The 18400-nt window shown below is 42.0% G+C and overlaps 1 protein-coding gene across 1 annotated transcript in view; it reads right to left on the reverse strand.

The window, feature by feature from the left end:
• Window positions 1-1632: 1632 nt before the first annotated feature.
• Window positions 1633-18400, reverse strand: part of trhr2 (thyrotropin releasing hormone receptor 2) — a 59850-nt gene continuing 43082 nt past the window's right edge. The window contains exon 6 of the mRNA XM_078244193.1: window positions 1633-1816. Within this exon, the coding sequence (XP_078100319.1) occupies window positions 1633-1816 (184 nt within the window). The remainder of the gene's footprint in view (window positions 1817-18400) is intronic.

The following is an 18400-nucleotide window of genomic DNA, read 5'->3' on the forward strand; positions in this document are numbered from 1 at the left end:
CTGCTGCAGGCTGCAGGCATGACGGAGAAACACAGCAGCAATAACTCTGAATGGAGCTTTTTATTTTCCAAAACTCCCGGACGGCTCGTAGACAAGTCGAAAGCCATATGCACATTGTGTAAAGCTGAATTAAAATATCACCGAAGCACGTCAAGCTTGTGCTACCACCTACGGAGCTAAGCATAGTAGTACAGTTAACGTGATGCTACCAGCTAGCATAGCGTGCTACTTGCCGACCTGTGGATGAAACCAAATCCCCAAAAATGACTTGTGAAACGGGTGGCAACTAACTGCAGACCTGTCAGCATCGTAGAGGACTTGGGTCTTAAAAACGTACTACGGTTGGCACGTTCTGACCTGTCTCATTGTCATTGAGGTGGACAGTAGTTTTCACAGATACTCAGCCTGTAGGACACGGAGAAAGCAGCCACAGTGGAACTGCTGCAAGGTGCTGCAAACGCTGTCTCATTAACCGCTGATCACTGGACGTCAGTGAGGAATCTACATTATTTAGTAATTTAATTTTTTTTAATCGTATGAATCTCATGCTGCCATTTATTAATTTATTTTCACTTCACTCGGCTTTGCGTCGTGCCTAACAGGCTGTTATTTTGCCATACTTCCTCGTAACACATCCTGCTGCTGCAGGAATAGCAACGGCGATTTCGGTGCCTCATTCTGGTGCCACTGATATGTCTGCACTTCTCTGTGATGGTCTGAAACAGACGTTACAGACAACAGAAACACCTCTGCACATGACGCTAGTTAACACTATCCTCAACAGCAGCTAACGTTAGCCTACCGCTAGCTAGTTAACACTACACTCAACAGCAGCTAACGTTAGACTACCGCTAGCTAGTTAACACTACACTCAACAGCAGCTAACGTTAGCCTACCGCTAGCTAGTTAACACTACACTCAACAGCAGCTAACGTTAGCCTACCACTAGCTAGTAGCTGGATTAAACACGGTTACAATGCTGACAGCTAACGCTAAACAGTGTAAAGTTTGTCTGTGTTTCACTGTAGCGGATTCAACACCGGGATGTAACAATCTGCAGATGCTGTTGTCGGAAAAACACAGACGGTGCGTTCAATGAAACTGGTAATTTACAGCCTCATGGTGCATTCAAAGTTGTTGTTAAATTACCTTTTCCCATCTGGTGGTTGTTTTTGTCATTCAACAGCTATTTACTAGTGAAATAAGTTATTGTTATAGTGATTACATTATTATTAAACATTTAATTTTGACGATATGGCCTTAGCAATAAACACGCCATTCTTTAATGTCGCCAACTGTTTAATACCCCTTTTTTTTTAAACTAATATTAGATATTAAAGTATCGGTTCAGGCACCGGTACCGTTTTAAAAGTACCGCTTTAGCACCGGTATCCAAACAATACCCAACCCTAATATTGACTCTAGATTCAAATGTGTGACTAGATTAAATATATAATAAACAAACAAATCTTAAAATCAAGTTCATAAAGTCATTTTCTTTGCATTCATTTGATATGTTATTTATTTATGAATACTGTTATGAGGGAAGGACAGAACGGACCCAAATGCAAAATTCAAACAAAATGTTTAACAAATTGGGGAAGAAGGACGCCAGGAGCAGAGGCACGTGGACTAGGGAAGGTTGGCGAGGGACTCAAGACCGAGGAGGAAGTACTGGAGTCCAGGGAACAGGGAGAGTCCAAGAGGGGAAGCCTGGAAGCAGGAGCGGAGGCATAGTGAATTGGAGAGTTGTGAGGAGGGGACTGAATGGTGAAGCCAGCTGACTGAAGGCGGGAGCGGGCTGTGGAGTCGATGACTGCGGGGAGAAAGACAAGGAGAGGTAAGTATAGGCACAGGATACGACATGAATCTACAGCTGTTTGAAGTAAGCGCTCGTCGCGAGTGTAACTGGTGTGGCAGAGACAACAATCCAGCCTAAATGGTGAGTGGGGCCGGGGTTGAAAAACTGAGCTTGATTGTAGATGGCTGGCAGGTGTGTGTGTGGCGGGAGAGCGGTGATGGTGGAATGAGGAACAGGTGTGCATCGTCAGCTGGCAGTAGCAGGCTGGAGGGGGGAAAACACAGGAGACAGAGAAAGGCAGGGCCAACAAAACACAACAAAGAACAAAAAAAAAACCCAACCACAACAGTTACACTGGTAAGAATTGCTTTCCATTGTTAATATGTACTTAAAAACAGTTCTGAAATGCAAAATAATTAGAGATGCACCGATTGACCGGCCGGTGACCGGAATTGGCCGATTTTCACGTCATCGGCCATGACCGGCGACTTGCCGGTCAGACTGACATATGCCGATTTTATGCCGGTCAAATGCACTCGGGCGCCGCATGATTTACATCGCCGCAACATCACACGTGCACATGCAGGGTTTTCGCTGTATGCCTGTAGCAGCGGCGCACTGCCGCTCAATCAGCTGTTTATGAAATGTCATAAAGTCGTAATAATACACGGCTCGACCAGTCAGCCGCTCTCTCTCTCTCCCCTCTGAGGCTGAAAAACTGGAGCATGAAAACCGCACTCACGCGGGTCCCGTGAAATATGACAGCTACAGTTTATCGGAAAATAGCGTTGGGCACACTAACTTTGATGAGTTTATCAGACCCCAGATGAGACAAGAAGCTAACGTTAGCAAACGCTGTGTGGTCCCTCTGCCTCTGACGCTCCGCTGGCCGCTGTAGGAGACAAAAAAAAGAGACACTGTATTCCTCCGACATGCTGTATTAACGTTACTGGTTAGAACGCTTTCCAGGTTAGTGGGGGTACATACCGCTTAAAACCAACATTAAAAACACAGTAATCTTTAAAGAGTTTAGTTTTGTTGTTAAACTGTGTGTAAAATGAGCGGTGACGTTAAATCATCTGTTTCAGGTAACAGCACCCTAGGGTACCGTCTATTTGCTGGATTGTTCCGAGGTAACCATCGGTAGCTAGGGTTAGCAGATAAGCCCGTTGACAGCAACGGTAGTGTTCACATTTATGCACAACGACACATAAAGCAAACTTGCTAAAAAAGGAACTACACGCTGTTTTCAGGTAACGTTACTGTTGACGTTCAAACAGGCCTGTGTGTGTGTTTTGAGAAATATCTTTATACTGCATTAAGGCTATATTTATTTCATTTTTATTTGTTATTTTTATATTATTTTATTGCCATTACCTGTTTTCCCTGTTTTCATACATACAGAAGTTTAGTTTGCTAAATATATCACATTTGTTTAGTTGGATATTGGATGTGAAAAGAAGAAAATGGTTCTTCCATAACATTGAACTTTAGATGTGTGTTAATTTCCCACACCAGGAGTCATTTATATAGTTGTATTTTATAGCGATCAATTATCTATTTAAAAAATGTTCTATGCAAAATGTAACATTTTCTATTAAATAAAAGATAGAAAATAAATATTTGTGCGTGCTGTAAAGTGGTTAGAAAAAATGAAATCAGAATCGGCTAAAATCGGCTAAAAATATCTGGCCTAACTCAAAGAAAATCGGAAATCGGAATCGGCCTAGAAAGTTGTAATCGGTGCATCTCTAAAAATAATAGAATTTTAATCATGTGATAAAACATGCGATTAATTGCGACTATAGAAATTCAACGTTTAATCGCGATTAAGAAAATGTAATCGTTTGACAGCCCTAATTTAATTGTATTTAAATATATGATCCTCTGAATGTTTCTTGCTCTTACATAACACATAGTGATGATATGCACATGAATGCACTTAGATAAACTGTAACTCTACTCTAGTTTACTACTACTACTACTCTCTTTCTCTGTTGAATCTTCCTTCCTTTGTACTCATACTTATTAGCCAGCCAAAGTCAAAGTTGTCCTCAGTGCCATTTTTTCTGTTTTTTACATGTGTGTGTCTGTGTTCTTGTTTAACTATATTCGTGGGGTCCAAAAACCAGGAATGCAGTATACTTGTGGGGTCCAGACAGCTTTGTGGGGCCAAACTTTAAAGGGCTGTTTGAGGGTTAAAACTTGGTTTTAGGATTGGGGTTAGAATTAGGTTCTGGTGAGGGTAAGGGTTAAGGTTAGGCATTTAGTTGTGATGGTTAACGTTAGGGTAAGGTGCTAGGGAATGCATTATGTCAATCGGGTCCCCACAAAGATTGTGTGTGTGTGTGTGTGTGTGTGTGGAGAAGGGGTGGGGAAATACAGGAGAGGGAGATTGGGATTGAACTCCAGTTTGAGTGTATGTTATGTTCACTCTGGTGGAATCTGGAGGTCTGTAGAGAGGCAGATCTGTCCCATGAGAGCTCTTGTCTATTTCTAGAAAATTTCTGCATTTTTCCCATCTGCAAGCTCCAAGATTTAGTCGCTGAACAATGTATATCCATCTGAAAAGTACCCCATCATGCATCTATCATGTTCTCTTATCATCAATTATTTTCTGCAGCTGCTGTCTTGTCTGCACTGAAAGAGCTGAATATATGTCCTTTAACACAAACCTTTGAAATGACAAAAGATTGCAATTACTAAAAGGATAATAAGAGCAACATGTTTTCAAAAAAATATCTTTCAGGTATCTATATCATCACAGCACAGATTGTCATCTGAATAAAAACTATATGGATTATGGCTGTTTGTTTGCCCTTTAAAACCAGTTTAACCATTAAATTATTGTTGAAAGAGGCCCAACAAAAAAAGAACTTAAATCTGAGAGATCAAAGAGGAAAAGGTTTTTATTATTATGCCTCCATGCTAAGTGGTACAAAGCAAATGTGTACATCTGTCTAAAATTCAATCTCAACTAATATTGTATATATAACAAGGTGGACTAATACAAATACATTGAGAACATCTAGTCTGTGAAATGTTAAGTAGCAAAATAACCTTCCAATCCTAAGAGGTTCACCAACAGGTCAGCAGTACATCACAACACCACATATTAAAGTGAGACAATGTTTGCCAGGTGGCCAGAATCTCCATATCACTTATTATGTGATGATATTTTAGTGTTTACAACTTCCTTCTGCTTTCCCCAAGTGACCAAAACGGTTTTTGGTTAAAATATTTGTTTGCATTTTTCACACTGTGCAGACTTTTTAAGTATCTCATGTATCAATTGTAAAGCCTGTGCCCTACACTTTAAAAAAACGAGTTGAACGTGTTTCCTCTTACCTATGTTTTCATTGTGTTAAAGCAGACAATTAGATGTAATGGTGGTGACACAAGAGGAAAGGTCAGGGGGTCACCAAAATAATAGCGTATCATTGGAGCAAGAATATTCACAAAAATCACAAATTTGTATAGTGGTGCACACAGGAGCAATTTTCAGCAAAAATAGAATATTGTAAAAGTTCATAAATGACAGCACTTTATAAACTATGCTAAAATAGAATAAAATGTAATTTTAATAAGGAGCCACGCAACAGCAACAACCTCTCAATGAGCTGTTGTTACAATATTGTGTTAAGTCAATGAGCAGAAGTGTCCTTACAATATGATACAACTTTGTCAGTTCACACCGAAATTCATTTTGCATTCCCGAGCAGCTCCACTCAAAAGAAGAAATAAATAGAAAAATATACACAGAGCCAGACAACAATTATACATATAGTACAAGGATGAATACATATCAACATCCTATTTTTTCACCGAGCCGTCTGAGCTGCCTTCCGGAAGCGCTGCAACCTCTGCGAGCAATCAATACCATTCAAGTCAATGCTTGATATTCCGCCACCCGCGTCACGTCACGTCCCAGATGCGTGTGAAGTGGCTCTCCGCTCCGCCCATATACTCACACCCCCACTTTACGTTACACAATGCACAGAATATATACCATGTGTTAACAGCAGAACTTAAGAACGACGTATTGGAAGAAATTGGTTTGGTCGTCCTCCAAGCTCTCTGCAGAAGCTTGTAAATTGATGCTGAATTTCTTTGATGTAATAAACCTTTTTATAATCAAGAAACGGTGTCGGCGGATTCCTCTTCATACAGCATCACAGCATTACTATTAAAGACACCACACTATATAGTGTAGTAGTACTATGGGAAGGTGCCTGGGTTCTTTTTTTACTTTAGATGGCGCTATTACCGGTACTAACTAATGCTTGTTAGCAATCTATGTTTCTCAATAACATTAAAATAACTGGCGGTGCCACCAATATGAATTAGGTAAGTTTAGTGTTAACCTTGATTAGACAGAATGAAACCTCATGTACAAAATCTAAGTATTAAGATTTAACAAGTATACTTTAAATACAATAAACCAATTTATTTAGTACAAACATAATATGAAAACACATTTATGGTGTATTAGAAAAATAAACACAAGTGAGGCCAATACTAAGTACTTTTTGTACTTTTTTATGACACAAAATAATATTTTGCCTCAATATAGCTTTCAGAATATACTATAAATTGTTACCTCTGCTTAGGTTTTATTAAAATAAATGCATAAAACCTTTTGACATGTAAACCTCAATAATTATCTGTGGGCGCACACTGACACATTCATACTCAGCAATCAAAAAAACAAAGAAAAGAAAACCCTGTTGCAGGCCTGAGTAGAAGCTTGGGAGCGTGGAGGCCTAAAACTGTGACGGCTGTTTCACATGTTTACACAAGCAATAAAATAAAATGCACGTGCAATATACTAAGTACTCATGAATCCCGGTGATAGTCACAGTGATACAGTATATCAAAAAAAAGGTGAACTTGGCAATGGCAGCAGGCAGAGCACTGGAGAAACCACAGCAGCAAGATAACCGGAACAGAAAACAGCAGAGACAGTCTACATCACAATTATAAAAAAAAATTAAAATTGTAAAATTGAACTTCTAGCAAAAAACAGGTGTGGGGAGGGGGGGGGGGGCACTGCGGCAAATATTGGGATGGCTCCTCCCCTAACGCATGTAATCTCATTCCAAACTTTTGATAAAACTTGAGAACCCTGATAACGTGCATGTAATCATAGTCAGTGAGAACTCTGTGGTGTCTGTGGCTTGGAGTGCAAGGCACCTGGGTGTAACACTGAATGACCAGCTATTCGTCACTGCCAACAACCCACTACCAAAGATTCATGCTCCACAACATCAGAAAGACCTAAGAAGGTGACCCAGGTTTTGGGCCTTGCTCTTCTGATCTCGTGTCTAGGCTTCTGCAACTCCCACCTGTCATGATAGATCACAATCTATCATGGCCTCCTTACATAGAGAATATTTGTGCCTTTTGTTTTATGCTGTACTGCAGCACAGCCTTGTTTAGCAGCCTAGCTGTTACCAGCTACAGTAGAGGAATTACCGTATAGTACAGGAGAAGCGTGCAGGCAGTTTCGTCTCACATTAGCTGTTTAAGTGTAATTACTAATGTTAACTAGCATTTTAGTTAGCAATAATTAGCCTGTGCCTATGTTATCTCCTTACATATACCTACGCTCTCCGTCTCTGCAATATTCAGAATGATTGAGATTTCTCTTGGCACAGCTACCAGAAGACTTACAACTTTCAGACACGTTGCTCACGGCACATTTACGTCGTCTCTCTCAGTTGGAGGCTGCGCAGTAACGCTCGGCCATCACCAGAAAAGTGCTTCTAATGGCCTTCACTGGTCTCCGTCCAGAGCAACGGGATCTGTTGGTCCATTCTTATATACTGTCTATGGTAGTGTCCATCATTCCACACTGAACTTTTAGACCGTTTTTAGGGGGTCATCCGGGTACCTTCAGTGCACTGACTTTTTGCGTTATCTACACTATATACTTAAAACTAAGTGTTTGAAGTGTGCAAGTAGGCGGTTTGAGACACAGCTTCTCTCTTTCTCTCTCTCTCTCTCTCTCTCTCTCTCTCTCTCAGCAGTTTACAGATATTCATGGCCTACATGTCATATATTAAATATGTAGGTGTCACATATATACTATTCTACTATAATTACTATAAAATACTAAACAAATCTGTAATTTTGGGATCCTAAGTGGTTGTGAGTCCCTCAGGCTGTGGCAGGCAGATCCATATGTAGCTGTCAGTGTAGCTGCTGTCCCCTCTCCTAGGAGAACTTCCAGCTTCTTTTCTGGTGTTAACTTTGGTAAGTTTTTCCAAGTTTTTTGGCTATTTTTCCAAGGTGTAAATCTATTAGTGAAGGTAGTTTTTCCCAGTGGAGGAGGAAGTGCACCTCTGTCTGACCCAGTTGGTGGTCACTGAGCCTGTCTCTCTCTCTGACCTGTCTGTCTGACCCAGTTGGTGGTCACTGAGCCTGTATTTAGTCAGGATCTGTCTCTTCTTCGTATCTCTGACAGTGTGAAGATACTCTGTCAAATAACAATTTAGTTATTTGTTTGCTTTCTCCAATGTTCTAAATATTGGTCTTTTGAATGATCACCATAAGAAGCTCATCCCTGTGTATCACCGAATGTCCAGTGACAGTGCAGCGTGGAGGCACTCAGAATGCCATCGAATGCCTCAACTTGGTCATATGGGCCCGATGTCCAAAAATTTCAGCAGACAACCCTTTCTACCTTCAGTGAGGGTGCCTCTGCCATGCTGGCTGTGATGGAGAAATTGTGGCTTCAGAGCACAGATTGTCAATGCAATGAAGGATGACGACATGGTTAGGATCTCAAAAGCCAATAGTGTCCATTCCGCCAGTGCAAAGTGGAGCCTTAAAAGTGTAAGCACAGCCAAAAAAGTGAAAAGACACCAGCAGGAGATGGAGGAGGGCCCTACATATGGTGCTGGCATGGGTATGTAGACTGTAAACTAACTTGGGGGAACTAGGCTGTGTAATGGTTGTGTTCTGTCAGTTTGAAGTTTGTGATGTAATGGTGTTCAGTTGAAGGCCATGTTGATGTGTTGTTTTGGATGTTATGATCAGTGATGGATGAAGCAATAATGAGTTTTGGATGTTAAACAGTGTGATACATGGATTTTACTTGGACCTAACGTATATTTTGTCTGTAATTCATGGCTTTCAATAGAAATTAGTGGAATGTTGCCATAAAAATCTTTAAAGGCCGTTTTTTCTCACACTCCGCGTGACGATTTTCCACTTCTGTAACACCTACATACACCAAACTTTACAGTCATATTCCTAACTATATTGTGAAGGTTTGTCCAGAGGGATTTGTTGTTATGTCATTCTTGGCCTGATTTATGTGACATTTTATGCCTAAAAATAGGGCGGAAATTCATTTTTTAAGGCTATTGGCAGTATTTTCTGATTTACTGGGTAACAAAAAGAGATATTCATAATCCCCTCTGGTAATGTCTTTTCATTGAATATATCAACAAAATGCAAAAATAATTTTGAACCTTGTTTTTTTCAATGGTCAGATTCATCACGTCAAAATATATGCAAATTAGCACATATTTAATTAGATATAGCCTGATTAGCATATTTAAACATAAAATTACAGAAAACTTGCAATACATATTTTTCTCCTATTCATGTGAGTAATCAACTGGTAAAGTGTCATGGTGATATCTGTAAGTTAAAAATGTTACCCTATTCACCTGTAGTGTCTCACCTTAACATCACTTGTTGTCAGCTTACCTCACGCATTTAAACGATTTTCCTTTTAGTAAATCAGATAACCTATGGAGCTAGAACAGTGACAGTAACCTGTGGTATTGAAAATAAAAATTAGCATTGAAACAACAAATATTGGCACTGAAAAATGTTGAACTGAAATATAAAACACAAACATCAAAATGTATAAATCTCAAAATGCTATTATATTTTAATTTGATTTTTTTTAAATTTTTTTTGCATTTTTCAATGTCAATCTACATTTTTTCTTGATGTCTGTCTTCTTTTGTTTACACTGTCAGGATTTTTATGTCACTGATTTTTTAACTTTCTGTCACCGTTTTGGCATAGAGAGAGGGGCTTGAGGGGAGGGACAAAGAGGGCGCGGTTTACAGGTAATTTGCATATAATTTGCTTAATGGCGAGAGACCGCACCTCCACAGGCATCCTCACAGATGTGTTATAACTGCATATCTGCCATGGCTTCCACAAGTTCACCTGGAACCTCCACATCTCAAGTAAGTCTGTTTATCTCTGCCATTTCTTTTCACATAAAAGCTGGCTGGTTTAGTGTTAACTTTTAATTTCACTATCCTAAATGTCAACAATGTTCAAACCCAGAGAAATCCACCTGTCAGTGGTGTCATAAAGCCTTTGACCCCTAGAGTTCCTCTAACTTCCGTCAAAACACGGACATCCAGATGATACGTTCGAGAGTAATCGTAAATCATACAATGTCACAGAAAGAATATTACTCAGTAACTGTAATACAGCTTGCATTCTGCCACAGCATAATTTTGTATTGATTACATGCCACTTACAACACAGTAATACAGCAGAGATCTTATTTATTGATACAGTTCAATATCGATTGATCCAGCTTAACGTACTTTGTTGACAGCCCTGGGGGACACAACACATCCACAGTTAGCCAGCAGCCTGCCATTATTATAAACGTGAAGAATTATAGTCACTGACCAGGGTTCTCATGTAAAGATGTGTTCCTCTGGTGCAGGTGGGAGAAGGCAGCGTGGAGGACTAGGGTGATGATGTTGTCTAATGATTATTATTTCTGTTTATTTGAATAGGGACAGATACAAAATACATAGATTATTACACAAAGAACAATCCGATGCCTGTATCACAGTGTTTATAGCCATGGCTAATTCGCAACACCTGTCCCTAGAAGGGCTTTTAACAGTTAAAATAATATAGGAGTCAAATTTTTACAGTGAGTACAATAAAAAGTCCAAAAACCAGTTAGTAGCAATACAAATAAGTGTAGTAAATAAACACATTCACTCAAGCTCACACAGATGCACACCTCGCATACACACAGCTATACATTTCATATGTCATGATCACACTGCTGCTGCTGTATGAACCATGCTTTTGATAGTTTTTTAAAGGTGGACATTTTAGTTAGTCTAGAGTCTTTATATTTGTAGGAAGCCAGTTCCACAGATTGGCTCCTTTCACAGAAAAAACATTTTGGGCAAAAGATGTTTTACAAAATGGAACTTTACAGTCTCCACATACAGCAGCTCTTGTGGATCTGGAGGATTCCAGCCTGTTCACACATTTACAAAGTGGCTCAGGTGCAAGTCCAGTCAAACATTTAAAAAACAACTTTATGTATTTAAGATTAACAAAATTAACAAAGTTTAAGATTTTATGTTTATTTAAAATGTAACAGTGATGGAATCAAATGGGCTTTTTATCTAAAATTTTTAGGGCACGGTTATAAAGCCTCTCAATAGGCTTTAGGGTAGTTTGGCTAGCCTGGGACCAAACAGTGGTGCAGTACGACAGGTGGGACAGGATCATTGTGTTCAGAAAGACATGAGCACATTCAAATGTTAAACTGCTCCTGATCAACCTGAATCAGTTCATACTGGCCTTCATTTTTCTTGAGAAGTTTTTAATATGACTTTTAAAATTTAGCTGAGAATCTAAAATTACTCCTAAATAATTTTCTTCTTCTACCTGATCGATGAGTTCACCATTCATTTTAATGTTAAGATAATTTATTATCCGCTTTCTTGTTATAGAAAAACACATAGATTTAGTTTTCCTCAGATTAAGTGTTAAACATGAATTGTTTAGCCAATCAAACACTTTCTCAAGACTTTTATTCAATGTACTGCTGATAACAGGGCTTTTGCCGGACACATAAACCACAGTGTCATCGGCATACATCTGAATGCCAACTTCAGGACATACTTCAGGCAGCTCGTTCACGTAGGCCCCAGTATGGTTCCCTGTGGGATTCCGGTCTTAATTTCACATGGGGCAGATTTTGCATTATCAATAACTACACATTGTTCTCGATCCTGTAAGTATGACTCAAACCATGATAATGCCTGGTGTGATGTATTATAAGATGATAGTTTTGAGATAAGACAGCTATGATTTACGGTGTCGAATGCCCTCTTTAAGTCCAGGAATACTGCACCCACGATGTTTCCTTTATCAAGCGGCTGCACAATATTTTCCAATAATGAAATAGCTTCCAATACCACTGCCTGATTCACTTCTCTAATTTTAAAGGAATTCTCATTCTCTGATGACAATATGTTTAAGTTGCTACCATTAGGCTCGCCATCTAAAAAATTAGAAGCAAGATCTTGTACAGATTTAATAAAAAATTGATTAAAGGCATTAGCAACTTGAACAGGGTCTGATATGTCCTTTCCTTCACATTTTAGTTCATATGAATTATTTGTATTTGCATTAGGTTTAACTAGACTGTTTATTTGTTTCCACATTGCTTTACAATTTCCTTTAGCTTCAGTTAGAATTTTCATATAATAGTTTGCTTTTAAGTTGCGCAATTCTTTTACTACTTGATTTCGTAAACCTTTAAATAACATCAGATCTGTGTCATATCTGGTTTTAAGATAGGATTTTAGAGCAAAATCTCTTTTTTTAATTAGCTGTCGTACTGCATCACTTACCCATGGAAGCTGTAACTTTCTTTGTGGCCTTTTACATTGTTTTAAGAAGTTATTTAAAATGTTATTCATTGTAGTAGTAAATATATCACTCGTTCACTTGACTATGTTGTGAGACTTCATCCCAATTTGTGTTTGCTAACTCATTCTCAAATTTAATAAGATCCTTGCGGGGAATTAATTTGGTTGCCTTTCGGTCATACTTATATTCATTTAGACGTTTTTTTGAGATCCATCCATCTTCGTCTGCTTATCCGGTATCGGGTCGCGGGGGAAGCAGCTCCAGCAGGGGACCCCAAACTTCCCTTTCCTGAGCCACATTAACCAGCTCCGACTGGGGGATCCCGAGGCGTTCCCAGGCCAGGTTGGAGATATAATCCCTCCACCTAGTCCTGGGTCTTCCCCGAGGCCTCCTCCCAGCTGGACGTTCCTGGAACACCTCCCTAGGGAGGCACCCAGGGGGCATCCTTACCAGATGCCCGAACCACCTCAACTGGCTCCTTTTGACGCGAAGGAGCAGCGGCTCTACTCCGAGCTCCTCACGGATAACTGAGCTTCTCACCCTATCTCTAAGGGAGACGCCAGCTACCCTCCTGAAGAAAAACCCATTTTGGCCGCTTGTACCCTGTATCTTGTTCTTTCGGTCATGACCCACACTCGGCTGCGAACTGATCCAGTGAGTGCTGAAGGTCACAGGCCGATGATGCCATCAGGACCACATCATCTGCAAAAAGCAGCGATGAGATCCCCAGCCCACCGAACTGCAACCCCTTTCCACCCCGACTACGCCTCGATATCCTGTCCATAAATACTACAAACGGGATTGGTGACAAAGCGCAGCCCTGGCGGAGGCCAACTCTCACCTGAAACGAGTCTGACTTACTGCCGAGAACCCGGACACAGCTCTCGCTTTGGTTGTACAGAGATTGGATGGCCCTGAGAAGGGACCCCCTCACCCCGTACTCCCGCAGCACCTCCGACAGTATCTCCCGGGGGCACCCAGTCATACGCCTTCTCCAGATCCACAAAACACATGTAGACCGGTTGGGCATACTCCCAGGCTCCCTCCAGGATCCTTGCGAGAGTAAAGATCTGGTCCGTTGTTCCACGACCAGGACGGAATCCGCATTGTTCCTCTTCAACCTGAGGTTCGACTATCGACCAAACCCTCCTTTCCAGCACCTTGGAGTAGACTTTACCGGGGAGGCTGAGAAGTGTGATACCCCTGTAATTGTCACACACCCTCTGGTCCCCCTTTTTAAAAGGGGGAACCACCACCCCGGTCTGCCACTCCTTAGGCACCGTCCCAGACTTCCACGCAATGTTGAAGAGGCGTGTTAACCAAGATAACCCCTCCACATCCAGAGCTTTAAGCATTTCTGGACGGATCCTGAGGTGGCGAACGGTTTTCCAGAAGCACCTTGGTGCCGACCGAAAGTCCTTCACCATGTCTTCTCCGAACTTCTCCCACACCCGCTGCTTTGCCTCTTTCACGGCAGAGGCTGCAGCCCTTCGGGCCCTTCGGTACCTTGCAACTGCCTCCGGAGTCCTCTGGGATAACATATCACGGAAAGACTCCTTCTTCAGTCGGATGGCTTCCCTGACCACCGGTGTCCACCACGGTCAGACAATCCATGACTAGCACAGAAGTCCAACAACAAACAACCACTCTGGTTTAGATCAGGGAGGCCATTCCTCCCAATCACACCTCTCCATGTGTCTCCATCATTGCCCACATGCGCGTTGAAGTCCCCCAGCAGAACTATGGAGTCCCCCACTGGAGCCCCATGCAGGACTCCACTCAAGGTCTCCAAGAAGGCCGAATACTCCGAACTCTTGTTTGGTGCATATGCACAAACAACAGTCAGAGTTTTCCCCCCCACAACCCGCAGGCGTAGGGAGGCGACCCTCTCGTCCACCGGGTTAAACTCCAACGTAGCGGCGCTCAGCCGGGGTCTTGTGAGTACCCCCACACCCGCCTGGCGCCTCACACCCTGGGCAACTCCAGAGAAGAAAAGAGTCCAACCCCTATCCAGGAGTATGGTTCCAGAACCAAGACTGTGCGTAGAGGTAAGCCCCACCAGATCTAACCGGTAGCGCTCCACCTCCCGCACAAGTTCTGGCTCCTTCCCCCACAGAGAGGTGACATTCCGTGTCTGCTGCCCGGGTCTGGTCCGTCAAGGCCCCTGACCTTCACTGCCACCCATGTGGCAGCGCACCCGACCCCAGCGGTTCCTCCCACAGGTGGTGGGCCCATGGGATGGAGAGATGTATGCCACATAGCTGTTTCGGGCTGTGCCCGGCCGGGCTCCGTGGCAAACCCGGCCACCAGACGCTCGCTGACGAGCCCTCCATCTGGGCCTGGCTCCAGACGGGGGCCCCGGGCTTCCTCCAGGCAGGGTCACTCCATTTCTTCCTCGTTTTTTTGAGAGTTTTCTCTAATTTCTAAATTAATATCGTGTTATGATCTGATAAGCCACACACCAGATTGTATGTTTTTAAGACTCTTTCCGGCTTATTTGAGAAAGCTAAATCTATTGTAGTCTGTGATGTTTTTGTCAAGCGAATCGGTCCATTTACAAAGAAAAATATAAAATATTGTCTCTGCTTTATTATTGCTTGTGACTGCAAAGTTTTTATATTGTCAATAGTGTCCCTTTTTATTTCGCTTATACTTGACTGTATGAGTTGTATTGACATTACTCTTAGTATAATCAGTCTTACAGTTATGAGCGCCTCTGGATCCTTGCACACAGATGGATGATTTAAAATCCGTCTCCAGTATGGCGTCCTCCGCCTCGTCGACAGAAGAATCCGCGAGAAGAAGGGCGCAACTCTGGGCCAGGTCGTTCTAGCAGCCCGTTGGGCCATCCGCGGGTGCAACCCCCGCCGCAGAGCGGTCGACGCGGGCACACGGAGCCACTCCCTCCGTGTCCTCCGGTGCCGGTGCACAGTAGTCCGCACAGAGGACCCACAGCTATCTCCCACTGGAAATCCGCGAACCACCTCCGGGTCCGCCGGCCACCGCAGATGACGCACTAGCTCCGCCACGGAGGCTCCCGCGCGCCCACCAATCCAGCCTGTCGCTTCCCGCCCGCCTCCCAACCGGGACCCGACCCCACGCCGGCAGCATGGACCCGCTGTGCACAATCAGCGTCTGGACCGGGATTAAGCTGGATATCTCCCACTAACAGGACCAGGAAGGAGAGATATATTATAGCGCGCCCATTATCTTTTATCCTGCTACCCAGCTCCACTTTGGTGCGTAAGCCTATTACGCATGCATTTCCAAACTTCAGGAGGGAATAGTAGATGGTAAATCGGCCGTATCCATCATTGTTTAAGTATGGCGTGTGGCACAAAAGACCGTCAGGCTCGTTTTGTGGAATCCTTAGGACAAGTGATCCAAATATTAGCAGCAGAAGAAGCCACACCAAACAGGTGAACAGCAGGTCTGAACGCTGACGCTGCTTGTTTGCTCCACGCCGACATTTCATTTGTTGGTGTTGTTTATCCTTCTTACTTACGGCTTCTGGTTTAATAACATATTCACGTATTTGCTGCTTATTAATCTTGGTGTCAGTAAATAGTCTATTAGAGTGCGTATAATTGCCAGTTTTAAAAGGCAAAAGCAAGAGCAGCACAGAGCCCAACCAACCGTGTGCCATCTTGAATTCCAGGTAAAAATGAAGAAATCAGAGAATTGTTGTTTTCAACTGTTGTTGATACAACTGTTATTTCTAGTCTTTATTGTTACTATTACTGCCACTGTTCATCATTCCAACTGCTACAATTATTATGAATCATACTTGTCTATATCTGTATCAGTGTCTGTGTCCAAACTGGCAGTGACAGATGGCTGCCCACAAAGAGCATGGGACCCTAACCCTAACCCCGCAAACTGGGTGACATTACAGAAATAATCATCCTATAACAATAATCATCACAGCCCTGTTTGCACCATTATTGCTGCATGTGCAATAGTGCAACATACATGCTAGATGTGGTGCACCCTAGATATATACTGTCAGCTGTGTGAAACGATGTAATTGAGCCACACAACTGAACTGACCTACTATTTTAATTATAGATATTTATAACGTTAAAGCCTCGCAAATGGCTTGCCAAAGTTTACTTAGACTAGTTTTTTTAAGAGTTCCTAGAATCTAGCAAAACTAGGTGGCGTTGTCAGACAACATTTTATTTCAAGCGTCCGCCACTTACCTGGCGGCGCCCTGGCCACATATCCACGACGTTCCACTTCTGGGATAGCTCCGTTGCCGCCGGAAATTCCGCCGGATTTCACTCTTTTATGGCCGGATATCTGTTATCTTCCTCTTTCTCTGTGTTGGCTTTCTAACCTCCGGTGGATTTCTGAGGACTATGGTTAACTGCTCCTCAGATCTCTGCAGGGTAAATCCAGACAGCTAGCTAGACTATCTGTCCAATCTGAGTTTGTGCCTACGGAGCATCAGTGCTCGGACGTCCCACCTTAAAGACAGTTTTACCCTCAGGCAATGAGACTAATGAACAGCAGCACTTAGTGATGTAGTGGCTGTGGATATATTAGATTGTACTACTTATTTAGGACAATTTATTATATTTTATTTATATTATATTTATATATTGTTTATGAGAAGAGAGGGCCAGGACAAAACACATTTCATTGCATTGCCTCTGTACTTTTAAATGCACATAACTAATAAACTTTTCTGTTGCACGACTAAAACAACCTTTGAACGTACACATGTTCCTTCAAAACAAGTTCCATCCTGAGACTTTTTTGCAGAGGCACCGGGGCTCCAAGATGATTGATATTGGTTTTAAAGAAATGCCAAAAAACGAGCATGTTTTTCTCCCATCCCGGAATGCTGTGTGGACTAGCCAGACCTTCCTCCGCAGCGCTAACCCTAACCCTAATCCTCTGGCAAAGCAAGACTAATCACTATATATAATTAGAAATGTCAGCAATAACCCTCTATCTGCATTTTTTTTTTTTATTATTATTAGTTTATTTGTCAGGGACAATGCAACGCACATTATTACATATATAATTATCACAGTCAAAGCCATAACAATATGTGTAGATGTGTTGCATAAAAGGTTTCTAGCCAATTGGCTAATTTGCAACCCCAGTCCCTGGTCAAGCCTTTCTAAAAAGATAATCCAAGTATATTTTTTAAAAGAACGACATAGTGTGAGTTACACAATCAGTCAGCAGATACATTGTATACTAATATATTACATCAACATTTTTCAGAGTCGTGACCACATTACACAAAACAGCACATCACATAACAACACAAACCCCAAGCACCCGGCCACTCACACTTGCTCACCTAACCCTAACCCTAACCATAACCATAACCTTGGCAGCCATACACAACAGCCATGCATCTACAAACAATACATGATTACAACACAACTGACTCAGTGGTTACATGTTTGGTTTTCTTTCAGCCAGTATTTCACCATTCTATTAAATGTTTTCAGTTCGGTTTGTGTTTTTATTTCAGTTGGTAAATCATTCCAAAAATGGCTCCCTATCACTGAAAAACATGACTGGCCGAAAGTGGTTTTGCGCCCCTCTGCTATGCAGTTGCCACCCACTGCTCCCCTAGTGGCCACTCTCCTTGTATTTGTTTTTGTCACAAAAGGACAGAGTACGGCTGGAGCTAGATTATTTGCACATTTGAAAGTGAGTTTAAGAAAAGAAAACTTAATAAAGCTATCAAAATTTAAAAGCTTGTATTTCTGTACTATCAAACAGTGGTGCCACATTGTTGGTTTCTTATCCATTATTTTACATATCCCCACTGGGATATACCCTCCATTTCCTTGGTCAGGGTCTCTACTACTGCACTTGGTGTACTAGTTGATGGCTCATACTTTGTGGTCTGATTGAATTCATTTGCAATAGTTAAATTGTTAGTGCTGGTAACTCCACTTA

The sequence above is a fragment of the Sander vitreus genome, unplaced genomic scaffold (assembly GCF_031162955.1).
Source record: "Sander vitreus isolate 19-12246 unplaced genomic scaffold, sanVit1 ctg125_1, whole genome shotgun sequence".
Lineage (NCBI taxonomy): Eukaryota > Metazoa > Chordata > Actinopteri > Perciformes > Percidae > Sander > Sander vitreus.